General features: G+C 36.1%; 1 protein-coding gene across 2 annotated transcripts in view; it reads right to left on the bottom strand.

Annotated features, from left to right (window-relative positions):
- Positions 1-1,152, bottom strand: part of FAM174A (family with sequence similarity 174 member A) — a 29,868-nt gene extending 28,716 nt beyond the window's left edge. The window contains exon 1 of one of the 2 annotated variants that reach the window (XM_036020588.1): positions 499-1,152. In XM_036020588.1, the coding sequence (XP_035876481.1) occupies positions 499-935 (437 nt within the window). In that variant the 5' untranslated portion in view covers positions 936-1,152. The remainder of the gene's footprint in view (positions 1-498) is intronic. The other variant, XM_028518896.2, reaches the window with a different exon arrangement.
- Between the last annotated feature and the right edge of the window lie 21,574 nt (positions 1,153-22,726).

Raw genomic sequence — 22,726 nt, 5'->3', positions numbered from 1 at the left:
ATATTGTACAAAGTACATTAGATAAAATAACCATCAAGTTCTTCTACAATATGTACTATTAAACCACTTAAATATTAATTTCCAATTAAGTGGTGATATTGTACAAAGAACTCTGGGACTTAGAAATGTTACTAAATAGGAATCCTGCCCTTCAGAAGTTTCCATTCTAATAGGCAAAATGACAAAGTATATAGAGTAGAGAGAAGCATTACAAGATATTGGGATTGAATACAAGATTACTTCTTCAAGGTAAGTGTGTTCTTTGAGGCAAAGTAGAGCAATTTGGTGGGGGCTACTAATTTATAATTTATAAATGAAAGGGAGCAACTACTTGGTGGTTTAAATTCTCCCAGAGGCACCACAGGCCTTTAAGACATCTTCACATCTCTCCCTCAGGCAGGCACCACTGAGAGTGGGAGCGGAGAGAGGGCAAAGCCAGGTCCCTGAACGCTGCCATGCTAGAAGGTCACCAGGCGGCCCATCGAGGCTTTGCCTCACCTGACAGTCCTGACGACGAAGTACACCAGCACCACGCCGCTCACCACCATCAACACGGTCAGGGCCCGCTGGGTCATGGGCTCCTGGGTGGGGTGGGGGGTCAGAGCAGCGCCACCCACCGAGCCTTCTTCCCCCGCCTTCCCTGCTAGGTCATCCGCCGCAGGCGCCGCCCTGGGGCTGCTGCCATTGCCACCCTCCGCGCTCCGCGGCGCCGCGGCCTCTGCCCGTGCGTGGCCCGGGGAGTGGGCGGCAGTGGGGCCAGGCGGCAGGGGGGACAGAGTCCGCGGTCCACGGTCGCGAGGGCCGGAGTCCGCAGCTGCCTCTGCCGCCTGCAGCAGTACCGCCAAGGGCCCTCTTAGCCCTGGTAGGAGTAGCAACAGCAGGAGGGAGGAGGCCAGAAGGCGGCGGGGGCAGCAGCTGCAATGCAGGGCCTTCATCGTCCCGGGCCAGCCTCTCACCACGCCGGAGCCGCCGGGCCCGCCGTCCTGGCTTCAGGAGGGACCATGGGCACGATGGGGATCGAGGAGGAAGAAGTGACCAACTACCGGGAAGAGACCCGGCCGAGGCAGGTGGCAGAGACGATTGCAGTTGCAGGGCAACTGCGGCAGCGGCCGAGAAACCGGAAGTTCGTACATCTCTGTAGCCACTGCTACTACGGACGCTTTCGGTTGCTAACTTCTGGTGCAGGCGCGTGCAGTGACGTCAGGGCGCAGTGCCCTCTGTGCACGTGCCCAGCCAGGAGAGGGGTCGAGGTGTATGGATAGGTCGTAAACAAAAAAAGTAAACAACAACAACAACAGAAAGGTTAGTGTGAAATGTTCAGCAACTCTTTACACAAGGAAACCATGAGAGATCGCGAGCTCATAATTTGAATTCCTTGGTGCAGAACTGCAGAACTTAATCATTGATTTAAGACTGTCTTGACTTTCCTCTCAGTTCATGGTTATGAGTGTTAGACAAGTTTCTTCCCGCCTTTTAGGACCTGACCTTCCTTTCCTCAGGTCATTAACTTTAGAAAACTTGTCCTCGTAAACTCATTATCTGCCCCTTTGAGATATAAACGTTTAAAAAGTTTTTTTTGTCAGTTTTACAACCCAGGACTCTGTTCAGGACCAGGGAGCCATCCTTTTGAAATTCAATCAACAAAGGCCATAGCATCCCTATTTGCAGTTTCAGTGGGAGGCACCTTGTTCCAAGTTGTAGAACTGCCTTCTGTCATGCAGCTAAGAAAACAATTAACTTTTCCTTTTAATATGTTCAATTTGTAAACACAAGTGTCCTATGGTGCTCCCTACTTCAACTTTTTAAGTCTCTTCTAGCTCTTTGTTTGTGGGTAGTAGGTCTCCGAGTTCTGTCCCGTTACTATCACAATCTTGAATAGTGTCTTTCTCACCAGTTTAACTTTGACATCACTAACATGGAATTTTGGCTTGAGCAGATATAACAAACAGCAACAAAACCTGACCAGAAGCCAAAGTTAATACTTGTTCTTTAAAAAAAAAATACTTAACAAATTTTAGAATTTCTATTTGCTTAACACTGTGCTAAATTACGACTATTGGAAAGTAGACAAATAAGATGTAATCTTTGCTGCACTTAGGTTCAAATAGAGATAACAAAATAAACAATTGGACACATTTTGAATGCTGAAGTGCATGTTACAATGACAAGTGTGGGATCTATAGTAAAATTGTTTTTAAAGGACTATTGTAGGTAGGGTGGATAGAATAGTGGCTTGAGCTGCTTAGGGGTAACAGATTAATGTAATACCTCCTCTGTCATCTTAATGCTGGATTCCAGTGTGAGGAAGACCATTGCTGACACACACTAATTTTAGCTTCCAATCTAGTATTTATCAATAATAACGTGGCTCTTTAGATTTTTCACCCCCCTTATTCACAGCCTTATTCAGAGCCATACGTGACACAGGATTGGTATTTTATGTCATCCTCCTTCACCCTTTAAAAAAGTCCAATCTACAACACAGCAAAAAAATTGCATCCTCTTTCATTCCTTACCATATCACATCTTATTATTGTGTTCCTTATCATGGTTACTAGCATTATTCTTCTCTAAGGTTCTCAGTCCTAAAATCTTGACATCATCCTTTTCTGTTGGCTTCATATCTACAGCAACCCTTGCCAGTAACTGGAATATGCAAAGTGCTAAGTAATTCTGATATAGCAGAGTCAAACTAACGGTTTCAAATGATTAGAGTATACCATGTTCTAGGTTTCTCCAAGAATGATTCTCAGCTTCTTGAACCAGAATCAGAAATGAGATGTGTTAAAAATATGGTTTCTAGGCCTGAGTCAGAATTTTGGGGAGTGGAAACATAGACTATGTATGCATTTTTCTTAAGCTCTCAGGATAATTTTCATTTACACTACAGTTTAATATTCTGTTTTCCTTACCAACTGCATCTAGCTGTTGTCAAATCTTTTTCACTTCCCTAGTGTTCTTTTATTAATTAACTCTTTTCTGTTTCCTGCTTCTGAAAAAAAATCATTTTTATATTGCTAGGGCTATCCATGAGCCTGCTTGCTTTCCAGGCCTATATACCTTCAGTTCAACTCTATACGTTACAATTAGGGTAAACTTTCAAGCTCAAATTTCTCTTAAAATAACAAAGAACAAACAACTAGATTTCTGGCCAAAGGTTCTCAGTCCTCAAAAACAGGGAATGCTACTGCAAATTATTTTATCCTCACCCAAGGACGTTTTTGCATTGGTTTAAGAGACAGAGGAAGATAGAGAAACTTTGAAGTGAGAGAGAAACATCACTTGGCTGCCTCCAGTGGGCACTGGAACCGGGACTGAGCCAACAACCTAGGTTATGTGTCCTGACTAAGGGCTGAACCTGCAACCTTTCAGTTTATGGGGCGACGCTCCAACAAACTGAGCCACACTGGCCAGGACGCAAATTATCGTTCTTTTCTCAGAATACCATGTTACTTGTAAAGCGTCATGAAACATTATTTTCAATTCTATCACAGGAATGTGAGCAAGTTTCCTGGGAGAAAACATTGTATTTTGCTTGTGTAATATAAAATGACAATTTTGGGTACATATGTCTACTTAAAAGACAAGCTTTCAAACTAAATATAATTGTTGTTTCTGATTTTTTTCAATTAATAATAATACTTGTATGTTTACTTGTTTTCAGTTGGCTTATAAAAACATTGAGTCAAGCACTCAGAGTTTAAAACCATAGGGAAGAAAAATTCTTATAATGTATAGTTTATATCAATTTACTTACATTAATTTGCATACTGGGAAAAGACCACCATTATTCTCATTTATCAGGAAACACACCAGTCTTTCATGGAAGTATAGCTAAAAGCCACTGGCCTACTGAGTAAAAATCTAAATTCCACAGTGGTATTGAATGATAATTTTGAAAATTAATTAAGCATCGTGTACTGGATATAGTGTTATCAAATGTTAAATGATTATCTTTGTTTATCCTCACCAAAAACAAACAAACAAACAGAAATCCCACATCATTATTCCTGCTTTACAATTAAGGACACTGAGACACATGGTAATCAATTTGGTGAAAATCCACCTGAGTAGAAACAGTAGAGCTGGGCAGTGAATCCAGATAGTCTAGCAGCAGAGGTGAGCTATTTCTTGCTACATTTTATCTTCTCCTAATGATGGGTTTTCGTGATTTGAGTCTAGCTTATTGTCTCAGTCAACTATTTCTAGAATAATGTTGTATAAAAATAACCCAAAAGATCCCAGTGTCAAATAGCAAATAAGCATTTATTTCTCAGATGTCGTTAGTCAAGTTGGGATTAACTGATTTAAATTGAACCTGTATAGACTTGGTTCTAGGCCACAGGTTTAATTCAGTTTTACTCCAGATACCTCTCATTCTTTTGAGATCACACAGCTCCATCTGGGTCGCATACATCAAGTCTAAGATCAGAACTTCCTGGTGCAGAGTGGGTGAGTGGAAGGGGAGTTGGGACCAGGCATAAAAAGAAGTGAGGAGTCATGTGTGTTATTTTTTAAACAAAACAAACCAAAAACAGTGAAAACCAATGGTTAGCTAAAAGCCCCACTTCATTCCCCTGATGTGAATCTTGTTGGTGACAGATATGGCACATGGCCACTCTAGCTTACAAGTCTGGGAATTTTAATATTTAGATGGATATTTTCTTCAGCCAAATTATGTTAGCCAGGAAATAAAATAAAATTTGCATTGATAAGCATTTCATTTTCTTTTCATTTTCATGGAAAACAAGGTTCAATAAGTATTTCTTGGTGTCAAAATTCCCTTACTTGTCCAAGCTAGGGGGTTGACTCAACTATCACGGTCACATTTGACAGAAGAAATCTCTAACACTTTAAATGGCAGGAAACTTCCACATAGGGCACTGTCTATACCCTGAAGTCCAAAAGGACACAAAGTTAAGAATATGAATGGGTCACAATACCAGGAGGCCAAGAATACTAAAAGCTAGAATGTGAAGGCAGAACTGGAGTGTCAAAGAGACAACTAAAGAGCAGGCATGAGAAAAGAACAGTGTTGTTGGGATAGGCACTGCATAATCAAGCAGGAACATGAATAAAAGTTAGGATTAAATATGTAAAAGAAAACAAACTCATACTTGGGCTATGGCTATTGAGAGGAAAGAAAGAAGGTCAGCCCCCGTTTCTCTGGATCTCTGTCTCTGAAAAATTTTCCAGCTGCAGTGCATTGACTTAGAGTTCAATCAGAATATGGAAGTCTCTCTTATATAAAGAGGCAGAGGTTAAATTTCTGGACTTTTGAGCTGGTTGGAAACTGTGTGACAGGGCATTAAAACAAGGAGTGTTTAGAGGTCACCAAGTTCATGTAGGAAGGTTACCCCAAGTCCTTGCCCGAGAGCTGGACTGGGCAACCACAGGCATAGCCATTCAAGGCTTGCTTGGTAATTCTTAGAGGTGAGAGCCAAACAGAGGTGTTAAACATACCCAGACATACTGAATACACCTCTGTAACACTTTCCAACAACACGTGAATCAAGCTGAGTCACTGCTCTATGGTAAAGGCCATACCCAGAGAAACACCCACTCTTGTAGCACTTTAACAAAACTTACAATCAAGTTCTAACAAGATTCTTGGAAGAGATAGAGTTAGGAGACTGAATCTTGCCAATTAGAGTGGGTTGGGAAACAAAGTATGTCTCAAGAACAAAAATAAAAAATGCTAAAGAAAATGAACAAAACCCCTATGAACTTATAAGACAATATTATACAATTTAATATATATGGATTGGAGCCCCCCAGAGAAAAATCAGACTATAATGTGGTAATGAAAAAATGTTTTTAATGATAATTGGAAAACTTTGACCTATATTTCCAAGAAGATCAGGGAGCAGTAAGCAAGATAAATGCAAAGAAAACCATATTTAGGCATATCAGAGTCACACAAACTTCACAAATATCAGAGTCCGAAATAGAAAATCTTGACAGAAACCATAGAGAAAGGATGCATTACATACAGAAGGACAATAATACAAATGAAAGCATATTTTTCATCAGAAAGGATGGAGACCACAAGACCATGCAGTACTATTTTTAAGGGGCTAAAAGAAAAGAAGCTATCAATCTTGAACTCTTTATCCAGTAAAATTATTTTTAATGTGACAAAATAAAGATATTTTCAGACAAATGAAAGCTGAGGAAATTTATTCAAATGGACTGTATTACAAGGAGTACAAAAGGATATTTTTCAGGCTGAATGAAAATGATACAAGATGGAAATTTCAATTTATAGGAAGGAGACAATAGCAAACAAATGGAAAATCAATGTGTATATACAAAAACCTATTTTAATCTTCTAACTTTCTTAAAAGAAATTTAATACCTTTCAGAATAATAAGGACACACTTATGATGTGTGTACTCAAAATATGGAATCTGTTAGAGATACCATACTTGTGTTTCAATTCTAAAAAGAGCATGTCATATCTGGATAGTAATCATTATATTTTAAATGGCTCATTAATTTGAAAGGATATACTTGATGCTGGACAAAGGAAAAATGCTTCCTAATGATAAATTGCCTTCATATTATGAAAACCTATCTTTAAAAAACCTATTTTTAATAGATATTAAATTCACATGGTTCAAAATTCAACATGTGCAAAAGGAAATTTACTGAAAAACTCCTTTTTGTCCCTACTCACCGATATACAGCTCCTCTCTCAAAGCCTAGCAATGTTTTCAGTTTCTTGTGCATCTTGCAGATATATTCATGTACAGTACACATACAAGTTATATGTGTACTTTTTATACATACAGTTTACATACTATATAACTTTTTATACAAACAGTACAGTATTGTTTATTATTTTTTGAAATACCTTAGCTATCATTCCACATATCATGAAATTTGTCATTTTATTTCATTTATGCCTGATTTATAATTTTTGTTAGCCCCAGGCACTTTTGTCTTCTTTGGCTCCCTTCTCCATTAAAAAAATTAAAGTTATAGTTTGGGATGATGGTATAAAATGAATATAATTCAGACTGGATTCATTATTATTTACTATTATTATATTTGTTTCTTCTGATTTGATTTTAATGGAAATTAAAATGAACAGATTCTCATGGATCCCTAAAATATTGTGGGACTTGAGCACTATGTCTATTTTGACTAATTGAAAGAAAATTCAGCTCTGGTTTTATTACTGCAAAGTTTTCTGTAATAAGGGCATTAGTGCCCTACCTGGTGTGGCTCAGTAGATTGAGCACAGGCCTGGGGACCAAAGTGTCATTGGTTCAATTCCTAGTCAGGGCACATGCCTGGATTATGCGCCAGGTCCCAGTGAGGTGTGCATGAGAGGCAACCATGCATTGATGTTTGTGTTCCTCTCTTCCTCTCTCTCTTCCTTTCTGTCTAAAAATAAATAAATAAATAAATAAATAAATAAGGACATTGTTTTAAATTAACTGTCCATTAATGGATTCTGTTTACAAACTTCATGATGTCTTTTTAACAGTAAGTGGAGTTTGCATACCCATAAGTTAAACGAAAAGATGAAACCAAATAATATTTACATGCTCATTTAGAATAGTACTTCTTTTTACATTAACATTATTATTTTCTATTTCTGTGTTTTTTAGGCTGGTAGCAAACCAAATAGCTACCTATTGCTAGCTGTACATGTATAGGAGTGCTTGATATCTCTCTTTCATTATTTTTCTTTTCTTTTCCTCTCTTCATACATCATTTTCTTCTTTTTTTCTCCTACTTTCCCTCAGATAAATATTACCATTCTCCTTACATTTGATTCGTATTAATTTTTGAAGCTTATTGTAAAGACTTATTTAAACACTTTGATAAAATTAGAAGTTGAGGAAATGGCCTGAATTTACACCAATTTTGTTAACATTTGAAAAATACCTGCATAGAATTTCCTCAGGTTCAATGTCAAGATAAATAACCTAACATAAAAATTAATCCACAAGATGTAGAATGTCTTATACACTAAATTATTAAATTGTCTTATATCCTGGATTCTCACAAAGCTCATCAACTGTATTATGTCTTTCTCTTTATTCTGTTCTTTATACTTATTGTGACAACATTGTCTCTTAGGTACATGTGTTAAGTATCTTAGCCAATTTTCATAGCGGAATTAGCTCAGTCTGTCTTCTCTCTATGATGTATTTTCCCAACCACTTGCATGTTTGCAGATCAGGGATTGAAGCTAAATGGGGCCAGGAGGGGTAGGTAAATGCATATATAATTGACCAGAGAATGGTCTTATCTAAAGTAGAAATTAGTATCTTTAGTCAGTTTTCATCAAGAAAGGGTATACGTTGATTTAAAACAAATAAACCAGAAGTGGATATATTTATGTAAAATTACTCTTTAATAAGCAAGTAAAATGTTAAAAAAATCCTGTAAAAATCACAAATACCATTCAGTCAGCACTGCAGACCAAATCAAATATATGTAACATACACAACTCATTGGACAGCAGTATGAAACTTCTGTGAAAGCCCTTTAAGAACAAGAATTTGTAGTGGCCTTGATATTTAACAGCAAAGCCTTCACTTGGTTGGTAAGCAGTAAATATTGCTTAATTTGTAGAATGAATAAGAAAGTAAAATTCATAATTTTGGAGAATGCTCATGACATTTTTTTTTTCATTTAGGTACCACAAAATCTCCTAGGAATAATAATAAAAAAAGATACAATGAAAATTCTTCAGGTTAACCAACAGTTATTATTTGAAAGAAAAAAATTACACTAAATAGATTTCCATATTTTGTAAAATCTTAGAGCTATAATGGACTGTAGAAATAAATTTAATACCTTCAATTTTGTAGACAAGGAAAGGAATGTCTAGATCTATTGTATAATTTTTCTAGCATACAAAATATGACTAAAAGCCAAGACTAAATGCAAACCTGATTTTTAAAATGGGGCCCCTTTACACAATATTTTCTAATCATCAATAGTACTACAACAGAGCAAACAATTGCATTATAGGGATTTACTCTCTGACATCCATTAAGGGTTTAGATTTTTTATTGAATTTTCGTTTATTAAGAAAAAAGTTTAAAAGTTAAATTAACTGTTTTTTCATGTTCTAAGTGGAGGTAATATAACTTAACTATATGCAACAAAATTTAATTATATAGATATATATATACTATTGAAATCATTAAATCCATAATGAAATTTGTAATTGTGGTCTGAAAACCACTTTGGCATGGTTAATTAGCAGCAATAAAGATTCTTCCATTTTATCAAGTAAACCCATTTTTAAAGTTGAAAATTATGTAGCATACCTATAAAGTTCATCTCAAAGGATGACTAGGATCATAGATAAATATGTAAATAATCTGTTTTACAAATTAAGAATTTTTCTTTTAAAATTCTTATTAAATCTATGTTCTATGTAATTTTTTTTTCCCACAGTCCTAATAAGATTCAGGCTTCCCTGCTCATTATCACCCTCATGATCAGCACTGACATAGCAGGAAGGGGAATGTGGGTCGGTTGTCAAAGAAGTACTTCCCTCCCACAAACACTGTTGCAAGCTCCTAATTTTGATTTTGTAGAAAGGGTAAAGTAAAATAAACCCATGATGCCAACTTCCCTGTAACTTTAGGAATGCCCCAGAATGTGTATACATCTGCTGTGTAAGCCCTAAAGGTGGAGGAAGGAAGAAATTAGCCTAAGACTAAAACTTTAAGTGGAACCGGGTGATCTGTTCATATACCTTGGCACATCAGATAAATAATCACAGGCCACAAGCTCGTGATGCAGTTCAGATACTTACCCAGCACCACTCTCCTGTGTCTGTACTCTGCCTCTGGCTTGGTCCCTCATTTCTTGGCATGCTTCTTGGTTTTGTTTTACTTATGTTGTTATTGAAGACACTTAACCCTGCACTTGGCTTGCATCCTGGCTTAGCATATTGCAACCTCAAAAAAAGGGGTTTTGAAAAATTATAGTGTTTATAGAACTATTAATGAAATTCTACTATGTCTTATAGAGTCTTTGTGAGAAAACATCACTAAATTAGGTAAAAGGAGTTAAGGGAAGTAGAGACCGGGAACTCCACTATTTAGTGTGGGCACTATTCCATGTTTTGTGAACAAACATTTTTGCTCAACATGAATCACTGGAGGACACTGATAAATAAAGCAGTTCTAAAAACATACACTGAATATCCTGTTATGTGGATACTATATATTTTCTTACAAGGGAAGAAAAAAGATGAAAAGCCAGTTCTGTACTTGTTTAAAGGCTTTCTTACTAATATGAAGTCAATACAAGTACAGCAGAGGGTAAAGGATGGGAATCAAGTATCCAAAAACAATGTCAATCAAAATAAATTGCTTTAATTACTATTTTGCTTGTCACCAAGGGAAAAATACTTTCCTTTCTAAGGATGTATCAGTCAAAGCTTATTTATAAAAACTTTTGAACTGGATTTTATGCTTCAGTGTGAGTCACTGGTTTCTTCGTCTTTTTATCAAACCTGTATGAGCACTGCAGGGACATCTCCACACCTGCTGGGAGCTGCTCTGCAGTCGCATTCGGTGGGCTTCGAGCAGCCTGACTCCACTTTCAAGCCACATCTGGCAAAGCAGGTGGGCTCCTGATCCCAGATGGGCCATTCAGAGCCCATCACAATAAATTTAGAGCTGAAACTAAGATTTGACTCATACCTCAGAATGTTTATTGAATGGTTAAAAAATAAAAACTCAGCCAAGTTTTCTGCCATGTGGGCTAGGATGGAGCCAAAATTCAAATCAACAATGGAAAAATGATAGAAACAAAGATGAAGAATGGATAGTAACTATATGTTTGTTTGCTTTGGTTCATTTTGTTCTGTTGTTTTAACAACAAATAGCATTTTAGTTTCCAATTCTGGAATTTTCCAAGGCCTGGCTACTTTCACATCAATATTTTCTTTAAAATACTGTGTTCTTATGTTTTCCAGGTGTTAGTCGAAACTATTGAATCAAAAAAGTTAGGGCTAGACAGTCTGTGATTTTACAAGTTCACTATGTAGCCTGGAAGCTCACTGGAGTTTAGGAACAACTGCAGTCTGGTATTGCTACTAGGAAAAGATTGAAACCAATTGACAAGAATAGTTGTTTTCTGTAAATTGAACCTTCTGATTGTAAAACTAGTTTCAATCTTGGCTGTATATTAGAATCATCTGGGGGACTTTAGAACATTTCTTATACCAGGGCTACAAATCCAACCAAGTAAGTTAGCTTCTCTAAGGCTGGAACTCAGGCATATTTCGTAAAGCATCCCAGGCTACTATAATATATAGTTAGATTTGGAACTTGCTGCATTTATGGACTGAGCTCTTGAAAGAAAGTAGTGTCCTGTGAGAGCAATACAGATATTTCCTAAATATTAGGGTCACCTTTTGAGGGGATAGCAAATGAAAGTGCTTGATGTGGAGATGGATTAATTACTCCCCATTTTCTGCTTACCCCGATGCCTGGCTACTACCATTCCGGTCTTTGATGTTTATGAACTTGACTATTATACAACACACAAAAGTAGGATCATAAATATTTTAATTTTCTGTGTCTGGCTTATTTCACTTACCACAAGGTTCAAAGTCCACTTGCACCATCCACATACTGCAGAAATTTCTTGTTTTAAAGGCTGAATAATATTCCATTTAATATGTATGTCACATCTCTTTTATCCATTCATTGTCCATGAATATTTAGGTTGTTTCCACACCTTAACTATTGCAACTGGTGCTGTAATAAACATGAGAGTACTAATATCTCTTTGAGATACTGATTTCTTTTGTTTATATACCCAGAAGTAGGGTTGCTGTGTCCTATGGTAATTCATTTAAAAAAAATTGAAGAGCATCCTCCTGTTTTTCATGGTGGCTGCACAATTTCATATTCTGAACAACAGTGTACCAGGGTTCTAATTTCTCAACATTCTTACCAACACTTAACTTTTATTTTTTCCATAGCCACCCTGACAGGTGTAAGGTGATAGCTCACTGTGGTTTTGATTGGCATTTCCCTGATGATTAGTCACAATGAGCAATTTTTTCATATATGTGTTGGCCATTTGTATATCTTCTTGGGAAAAATGTCTATTCAATTTTTAGCCTATTTTTAATCATGTTATTAGGGTTTCTTTTTGCTGTTGTTTTTATTGTTATTAAGTTGTAGGAGTTGCATATATAATTAGGAGATTAACCTCATACTGGATATATGATTTGCAAATATTTTCTCCCAGTCAGTTGGTGACTTTCACTCTATTGATTGTTTCTTTTGCTGTGCAGAAGTTTCTCAGTTTGATATAAATCAGAGCCCCAAAGTTGATTTTACAGAATTAGGAAAAAAAACAAGAAATAAAAAATACTTTCACTTTATGAAGTTACTAATAGAGTAGAACCTCACCCTTTCAGAAACTATGATCTTTTACACCAAGGACATTTAATATAAAAGGTTCTATTTTGATTTCAGAATTTTACCAATCTTATTTAGTTCATGGTGTCTAGGATACATGGCAGGCACTGAAATTAAGGACAATCTCTACAAAAACTGTAAATATTTACATTCTGCAGTGATGCATATTTATTGTTCTTTCTCCAAATAACTTTGGCTTCTTACATTAGTCTGTACACATAAATTGAAGGTATAATCATACTGGGTTATTGGAAAGATAAAATGAGTAAATGTATGTAACATTCTTCCAACAAGTGTCCAGAATTTTGTAATTACTATATATATTTCCCCTCCTGTATTACCTCCTTCTTATCATCCTGACAAACAGGGATACTATTAGGGAGATCTCAGCCTGTCATTGGGAACCTCATTTCTAATCCAGAGTTTATTTTCCCAGAATGCTTTCTCCTGCATTCTTATCATGATCTTGTTTCTTAAGTTATTTAGCTGAACACCCCAGGTTTGGGGTCCATCTTTTAAATATAGCCTACCCATTAACTATGAGATCATTTCAAAGTGTTTTAAGCACAAGAAGGAAATGCCAATAATTGTTGGTCCTTTTATAAGGAAAGGAAATATGGTTTGATTTAAAGGCTACAGCATTGATTAACCAAAAAGAGAAATGGAGAGGAGCATTAGCAAACCAGGTTTGAATACACACTCTGTTATATAAGCAAGAAGTCTAGAATACACCTCCAATACAGGTTTAGACTTACTATATCATTTGTTTAGAGATAGATTTTTCTTATTTAAAAAAATACTTTAACAATACTTTAACATCATAGTAATTTAACCAGAAAAGTGTTAAGGGAGTAAAATTACAGAGCAACTAAAAAGTCATAGCAATCCATATACTGAACTTGGAAATAATGTTTCTAGTGATTGGCCTGTACATCTGATATATTTCATCCAATCTAAGATAGCATCAATTATAAGATGCTTCACTGTGTTATGAACCATTAAGAAAGAAAAAAATGCTGCCAATTAAAACTATGATAAAATGCTTGCCTATGACATATTTTTTAATTTTTATGCACTAAAAAGACCTTTGTAGACATTTAGCACATACTTCAATCATATATTGCACATGTACATGCAGCAAAAAGAAAATAAGAGGCAAGCAAACTGGTTAAGATACTCCTAAATTATCTCTATGTGAAATGCTAACTCTGTTGAATCACTTTTTGTCTCTGAGTGGTCCATTTACATGTTTTCCCCCATGATATCTGCTGCAACCACAAGAGCACAGATGATGCAGTGTTTCTTAACAGAGTGTTTTATTGTCTTTTCTGAGGTCTTTCTTTAAGCTGCTGACACCCATTCTGCAAGTTTTGATGCACATACACAGGCAGTTGTAAATAAATCAGTTTTGCTCTCTCTTCATCAAAAATGATAATATCCAATCCATTTTCAGAGTTGTTAGGACATCAAAACAATGTGAGCATCAGTTAATGTTCAAGCAGGAAACACTGTCAGGAAATTCAGTAGAAATAATTTAGTAGAGAACTACTTTAAAAATGTTAGAACCTAAGAGGCAGATAGAGGTAAGACAACAAGAGATTAGCCCTGTATGGGAACTGATCTCAATTTCAGGGTGAGAATAAAGGAATAGGGTGGTGTTATTTGGCTACGTCAGCCACGGTACCTGGCAGAAACTAAAATCACGGCAGGAGCCTGAACCACAGAGAGAGAGACTGGTTAGAGCTAGAGCACAGAGGAGATGCCTGGCTTAAGATGCCTTCTACAGCAAGCAGAAAAGGAGAGATCTATTTTATCTCTTCCCTCCCCTTCCCCAATTGCTCACATATGCCTTCCATTACTTGAAACTAAAAGTAAGCCAAATGGCAAGAAGCCTAGGGCATAGAGTATGCAGGGTCATCAGAACTAGGATGGATGGGAGAAGGATCTGAGAAGAAATGTGGAAATGACTAGCAAAATAAGCATTGTAGAATTGATTAAATATGGCATTTCTCTATTACTATACTCATCTCTATAATGAATGTGATCGTATAACGCATGTACTTCTATAATCCAGTTTTTGTGCTCACAATACACCTTGTATGTAACGTCTGCCCTAGCTCTGTTTGTCTTTTTTTTGGGAGGGGGTTGCATTGGTGGTTGTATTGTTTAGATAATATTTATTAAATGCTCAAAAATGTTTGCATTTCTGTGTAGCTCTACAAAGCTTTACTCATTTTTGTTTTCTTTGCTCAGTACACATATTTCTTTTTGTCCCCTTAACAGCATAAGCCCCTTAGATGCTATTATATTTCATGCATATTTCTAGTTAAGATAATTTTTACTTAGTCACTTTTAAATTTCACTACCAATGAGACATAAGCATGTATATATTTATTAAACTAGATCAGTTAGAATAATAAAATAAACATTCAGATTATAATTTTCCTTGAGGAGGCCATTTGTTAGAGGGGAAAGCTCATGTTTTCATTTTATAGTTTTATGCATATTTCACTATATTTTAGCTTTAAACTTCAGTTTTTCCTGCTACCTAATGGGATAATAATTCCCACCTTTTAATTTATTGTGAAACTATATAAAATATGCCTATCACATAGCACACACGCAATGTTATTCCCATCTCTCCAGCATCAGTCTTAAACAATTCATGAAATTTCTTCTTTTTATTTTATGTTCAACAAATGACATACTTGTAACCAATTTACTCCCAGTGAGTTCAGACCTGCTCCCTGCTCCTAAAATATAAGGACCTGCCTACAAACAAACGTCAATAAATAACGTGATTCACAGAACTTGATTTGTTGAAAATAGTTGAATTGTCAACTCCTGCTTCATGTTATATAGTAAAATTCAACAATGCCTTCTCACTATTGCTTTGTTTTGATTTTTACAATGCAGGGCTCTAGAACTAGGAAGGGGAAAATGATGATTCATAAGTACATATTTCTTTATATGCATATTGTTTCAGTCACCCCTTCTTTCATCCAATTAGTCATCCATTCATTTATTAATTTATCAAATACCACCTACTAATGTCAGGTACTACTACACTGGATCCTGGTGTTGAAGATACAACAGAAACAGAGAGAGAACAATACACTCAGTTTATAGTGGTGGGGATACTACTATTAAATAATCATGTGAGTTTAGGAATGTAATTTCTGACAAAAAGCTATGTGAAAGTAAAAGATACAGCTAGAAATTATAAAAGTAACCCTGGTTTACTTTGTAAGTTGAGGGAAGGGTTTCTGAAAAAGAGACATTTAATCATAGACCTGAAGATTAGTTGAAATGACAAAGGACAATGAAGTAAGAGTTTGGATGAAAGAATTAGCTAATTTATTCATCTTTAAACAAGCTTCTAGTGTTACCAAATTATAGTCCTGTTGACTGAATAGTTATCCCATCTAAAATGTGTAGTGAACTCTGTACTTGACAATTAGCAATCTGGGCTTTCTATCTCAGCCTTTCTGTTGGGATGGTAGGCTGACTTAAAGTGTGGTGCTTTCAGTACTGAACTCATTCCTTTCATCATTTTGTGGAAATGCCAGTTAAGAATAATATTAGACAATGTGGATCTTTTGTTGACTTTACTTTGTCCTTTATTTAGTGATTAGGACACATAGCTGTACTATTTATAGCCATAATGAAAAGTGACACAGACAACAGTATAGTGAGTACCAGAGGGAAGGGGTGCAGAGGTGGTGGGAGGTAAAAGGGACCTAATATATGATGACAGAAGATGGTTTGACTTTGGGTGGTGGGCACACAATGCAATATATGGATCATATATCATAGAAATGCACACTTGAAACTGATATGATTCTATTAACCAATATCACCCTAATAAATATAATTTAAAAAGAAGAAAAAAGTGACCAAAATTCAAAACAATTAAATACAAAATGGAATTTATTGGCTCATGTAAATCAGTAGCTTATGTTTACACATTATTCTTGACTGGAGAGATCTAGGTAATTTAAAATGTTATCAGAATGCTCTCTCAATTTATCTCATATATGTACAGTACCTAAGAAGAGAGCTATCTAGAATCAACACAAATACCTCATTACTGATTTTTTGTACACTACTTGGGTTTTAATACATTTTTAAACATCCAGATTTAATAGGAAAAATCTTGACTTGCTGTCACTTTTGCTTAAACTGGAAACATGTTCTTTTTAGAGAAAATAGAAAGATAATACATTCTCCTTTATGCAATTGACAGGAATGTGTTTTCTTAAACTTGGAGCCAAGTGAATTGGTGATGTAGTCAATGTCAGAAAGAATGACCTCAGATCAGATATTCCAAAACCAAAGGCATCTTTTGGCCTTTGGTGCATGTCTTTCAACAATTTACTGCTTTATATCTAGCAATGGACATGTTGTTGGAATACATACTATGGTATTTTATTATTAAGAATTCATGGGTGCTTTAATGAAAAATACAAATGCACACAAATACACACCTTTTAAAAAATCAGAAAGTGTAACTAAAATGGACTGCACATATTTTCTAGATTAATATTCTTGTTGCTATCACTTTTTGCTACAGACGTTCAAAGCATTTACTATCTACACATTCATTTGATTTTGATGGTATGATTTCCCAGTAGGTGCCAGAAGTTGCTTTCAAGAATTCTTTGTCCTACCTTAGTGCAGAGGTGTATATATATTATATTATATCGTGTGTCTTTAATATATATATTAAATATACTTTAGAAACAATAACAAAACCAAAACGTACAACTTTGTCTAGTAAAGATACTTATCTTTGGTGCCCATATGAGCAATAGTTGTGCTTCATTGAGAAACTGGCTGATCTTTATATTTCAGAAGCTATAGGGCAAGTAACTGGTTGTTTCCTCTGGCTTTACTGTTACAGACATTGCACTGCATTCTAATTAGAGGCTTGATGTTAGTTATAGCACTCTAGAGCAGCAGTCCCCAACCTTTTTGGCACCAGGCACCTGCTCATTCTCAAACTAAGGAGGGAGGGGCAGGAGACAGGAGGAGGAGCTCATGTGAGCTTCAGTTGGGGACAGGTTCCTAACAGGCCACTGGCTGGGCCTGCGGGGTGGGGACCCCTGCTCTAGGGCATGCATTTTCTGCAACTTTTGAATTTATTCCATTGTCTCTGCTCTTATTTATCTGTGCCAGAAATTATTCACTTCTTTTTGATATGGATTTTGTTACACTATGTATTCTTATGTTTCCCCAAATCATTTCCAAAAAAACTGAGTATACAAATATAAGTGAAAAATAAAGAATAGCAGTGACTGAGGGTAGCATATAAATCTTTTTGTTTGTGTTATACATTTGTTTCACATGGTCCACAGTTTTAAAGTGCTTTCAGAAGTGGTTTTTAATAACATACTTTTTGTAGTGTTTATTGTAACTATTTACTATTAAAATTTTAAAGCTACTAATGCATCTTTAATAAAGGAGCAAAAGGGGCCAATATTGAAAAATAAATTAAAAAGTATTTCAACCTGAATGGTGAAGCAGGGAATTTCTCTTCTCCTGTAAGGTTTAAAAATGTATTTTAGGCATCACTGCTTTAGGTAGGTCTAGTAGTTTGCAGTCATTTGTTCAGAAAATCTAACAAAACTGAATGTACAAGTTAGAACATGCCTGCTCTGTCTTTTGCTTATAAGCGTAATTATGAGTTTCTGCTTTGGAATGTATTTTATTGCACACTTGTATACTTTAAATGTGTGCATAACTAAGTTTTGTCTTTTAGTAAACTTGCAGTCATTTATATGACCCTGTTTTTATTTCTTTTAGTTTTAAGGTTGCATTTGTAAAAGTTAATGGTAGATACTGCGTCTTTTGTTGCTGTTTGGCACAAATGTGTTGGCAATTCTTATTGCATTGTGGTAGGATGTACTGATGATTGGAAAAAGAGTGAAAATGGAAATTGATTTTTCATGTTATATCCTAAGTGGGACTCCCTAATATATAATGCCATCTATATAGTAATCATTCTAAGGTATGTTTAGTGGATAAGAGGAAAGCTCAAGCTTTCGGCATAGCACATCTAATAAACAAACCCTAGAGATCTGCTGTGAACTATTTATTCCAAGTCACATATTAATTATGCTGTAATGGAAACATGGAGTGTTAATCAAGAGAAAACCATCGAAATTCTATATGCAAAACTCTAGCAACAATAGGTTAGGTAAAATTAAAAAGCACTATTATGTCTATATTTATACATCTATATCTATATCTAATCTATCTAAGCTTAACAAAAGCTACTATAACTTTTTGGGTAGCAGGTATGCACAAGAACACACCATGTCCTCAGACAAACTGAAGAGACTTCCCTCATCACATATTTTATCCCAGCCCAGGCCTAAGTTTTGTTCTGTGCTTGCTGCATGTTAAGTGCTCAGTAAATACCTATAGAATATTTGATGACACTTGAAAGAAAAAGAAAGTGTACCTAGGACTCAGGCATGGCTGTTGGGGAAGAAAAAAATGACATGCCCAGGTTGCCAAAAACCAAGTTCACTGGAATGAAAAGAAATGGCTGTTTGGTAGCTCTTAGTGAGCGAGCTGATACATACAGCTCACTTCACTTCACAGGTGCTTTAATGTCAGGTTAGAGGATATGCTCATTGCTCTGTTCATCCTTGGCTGGAAGCGTCAGAGCAAGGCTGATCCTTACAGAAGAAAAAGAAAATGTGAGCATCACTTCATTCGTGTTTGCAGTGAACTGGTATACTGTAAAGACTTCACTCTTAATACATGAAGAGTAAAACCTGTGATAGTGTTTCTATAGGCTGTTAACATACTTAGGGACACACTCTCCAAGTAGTCATCAATAGGGCAGGGAATACTAGAACCAAGTTACTTCAGACTGAAGATTCTAGTGAGCCTGAGAATGAATATTTGAAGGAGTAGCTACTACATGCCATATTCTTTCTACCTTTGGAGAAACTCAGTGTTATTGTGTAAAATAATCTCTAAAATAAAGTAAGTACTATAGAGTTATGTTTTCAGGGATATGGAATGAAATCAAAGATGCTTGATCAAAGATCAAATACATGCTTCTAGGTTCTACTAACTCCCTTAAGAGTGTTTGGACATTAATCTCTTTGATTAATTCCTTATCTCTGCCTTACTATTTTATCTCTCAGGATTTGGCTTGAGAAAGTAGGATCACTATAATTGATGTAGAATGGAAATTTATTATAGAGAATGTCACGTCCAACAGCTGTGGGAGCTGGTGCAGAAACAAAGCTGTTGCTGTGCATCTCGTACTAGGCCTCAAGTCTTGAAAGGTTGGGTAGGTCAGCAGTCTTGAAAGAAAGCTGGATGCACAGTAGGGGAGAACTAAGAAAAATTGGAACCTATGAATGTAACAAGATGTAGCCAAGGGGGAACCCTGAATAGAGATTTGTAACGGGATCCAGGTAATATTACCAGGTAATATTAGAAAACATATATTTAGGATATCCTCACCCCGACAAGTCTGAGCTGGGGGATGGGGCACATGGAGCAGGGCCATGGAGAGTTGTTTTGAATAGCAACAGTTTTGCAGGTAACCTCTAGAATGGTTGTTTAACATATCTATAACCTTTAACTGGTTTCATAGATATGTTAAACAGCTGTGGCCATGCTTTGCACCTGGGGGATGGGGTGACTTCAACCCATGATGTAACTGGGAGGCAACTCCCCCTGGTTATAGAGCCTCCATAAGAGCTTGGAGATGATTGGCACCATTTCCAACTCCTCCCATAGGGCCATACCTGCCTGGACTTACTATGGTAGCCCAGTAAAGCTGGAAAAACACGGGACTGCTGGCAGCTGTGGCCAATTGTGGGAGGAGTCAGAAATGGTGTGGCAGAGGAAAGATTGGCACTGGGATTTAAACCCAGTTGTGGCAGCCATGTGGGGCTTCTTGGGATCATGTGGCTTGGGCAGACAAGAACCACAGACTTCTATTTCTTTTTCTGAGATACGGTACCCTGGACTGGACAGAGAGGGAAGGAAGGACTGTGCATTTGTGAGTATTCTGAAGGACTTTGGGATCTCAATGAAGACATTAAGTTATTATTCTTAAGTTTGTTTAACTCTTTAAATAAATAAACCCTTTCCTTTTCACCAATTTCTGGCATTGAGAGACATCTTTTCCTGGTGATGAGCAAGGCAAACCTACTACAGGGTGGGGGACCCCTAGAGCACAAGAGTGGGTCCATTCAGTAATAGTATATCGTTCCTCCCTCTGGGTCTGTTCTGTAACATGAAGACGAACTGAACCCATGAAACCAAATGGAGATCTACATCTGTCTTTTACTCCTACCAAGTCTATGATGCCCATAATCTGTCGGAGAAGCTGCCTTATACCATGGAACAGGATACAAAATTTAAAGTTCATGGTTAACCTTAAGTTCTTCAATAACAGCATTTTATCAGCTTGCTCCTATACTTTCCCTCACACTCTAAAGCTGTCTACAGAGCATTAAACATTTGTCAAAAATATATTTTTAAAAAGCTACTAAATCATCATCTGAAATTGAACCACAGTTATTTTCAAGAAGCTGAACACTTTCTGAGAGTACTTTTAGACTAAAAGTGGATCTCTAAGAAGATGATACTCAATACAGTAAAATGGAATCTTTTGCCTACAATTTTAGGATCAGTGTCAGCAGTGGTAGCATTAAAAGAAGATTCACTGGTCACATGAAAAATAGGACTTTTCCCATCCTTGCTCCTCCAGAATTAATGTTGTATTTTGTCGCTGTCTCTACAAAGTCTACCAGACTGCTCCCCGATCACACAACACCATCCACTTATAGTCATCCAGATGACCTGTGTTGTATTGGACCATGCTGTTCAGGCATTTAGTGCTAGCTAACACAATGGCTGGCTGAGCAATGAAGCTTTGATGTGCCTGATAGTGATGCTATTTTTATTCTTCCTCTAGGAATGTTGGAGTCTGGTTCTTTAAAAAAAACAAAAAAACCCCACAAAAACAGTTTAGAATGAAACAGCCATATGGCTGATTACAATGAGGCTTTCCATTTTAGTTCAGTTCCAGTGAAGATAGAATTTGATGCTGTCAGTGCTCTCTCATGTAACAGAACAAAGTCCGGCACTGCAGGCTTAATGTTTAGGTTTGTATAAACCTTGAATTTCTAAAGTGAAGGATCAAGCATGATATAAATTTTAAATTTTAAAAATGCTCATGTTTATATAATGCCTTACTGTAGCATTTAAACTTTTTATAATTAGAAAATGCCTTGTTATAACATTTATTCTAAAATAATTGGAAGTTGAGTAAGAAATTGAAGAAAAGACACAAATATCCAAGAATTACTCCATAAGAAAGGGGTCACCAGACAAGGTTTACCTAATACAAGTGAAACTGAAATCAAGCAATTTATACACCTTCATGTTCACATTTTTAGGTTCAGTTCACATTAATAAGGACTTTGAAAAAAGAGATGCTTTGGTCACATAAAAGAAATGATTCTAACTATTCTTTTTTCATAAGAAACAATATTGTCTTTTGTAGCAATTTATTGTCTTTTCTTTACTAACATCTTCTTATAATATAAAAGATGTGGAAATTAGAAAAGAAGGGGAAATTCAAAGAAATATCAGATCTATGTATATTGCTGCAATGATTTTTAATTTGTCCAAATGTTTTTTCCATGAATTTTGCAAACAATTTTTTTCTAAAACTGAATGCCAGAACAAAGTCCATCAACTTGCTATATAGTAAGTTTTAGATAGAAAAAGTTGATCATATTAATTTTAATATTTGTTTGGGAAAGTTGCCTTTTGAAAAGAGTTGCATTATATTCAAATCTTGAAATATAAATGCTATGTTATTTTAGGAGTATCATAATATCACAATAATATATCTGTTACGCCTATCACATAATATCATGTGTTGATATTGAATTATTATATAATATCATTCTTAGACATTGAATATAATTTAATTTTAATTGATGTTTTTGTGTAAAATAGAAATAAATTATGAGGGATTAAGAAAGATATGAAGATTTCAGTTACATTTAGAAATCTATTCCCAAGAGCTGTGCAGTAACTTGGTACTCCAAATATCAGGTTTTTCAGTTGTTTGACATTGGAAGTTTACTTGAGGAGTCTATAGACAATGGTGACCTTGACCCTCCTGGGGAAGCCCTAATTTGTTAGTTCATCAGTTAGTCTACAAGTCAGTCAGCCAGCCAGCCAGCCAGCCAGTCAGTCCAGTCAACTAATTCATTTATGCAAGGTGGGACAAAAGTAGGTTTAATGTCATCATATGC

Source organism: Phyllostomus discolor, chromosome 3 (genome assembly GCF_004126475.2).
Source record: "Phyllostomus discolor isolate MPI-MPIP mPhyDis1 chromosome 3, mPhyDis1.pri.v3, whole genome shotgun sequence".
NCBI lineage: Eukaryota > Metazoa > Chordata > Mammalia > Chiroptera > Phyllostomidae > Phyllostomus > Phyllostomus discolor.
This window is presented reverse-complemented; position numbering and strand designations above follow the sequence as displayed.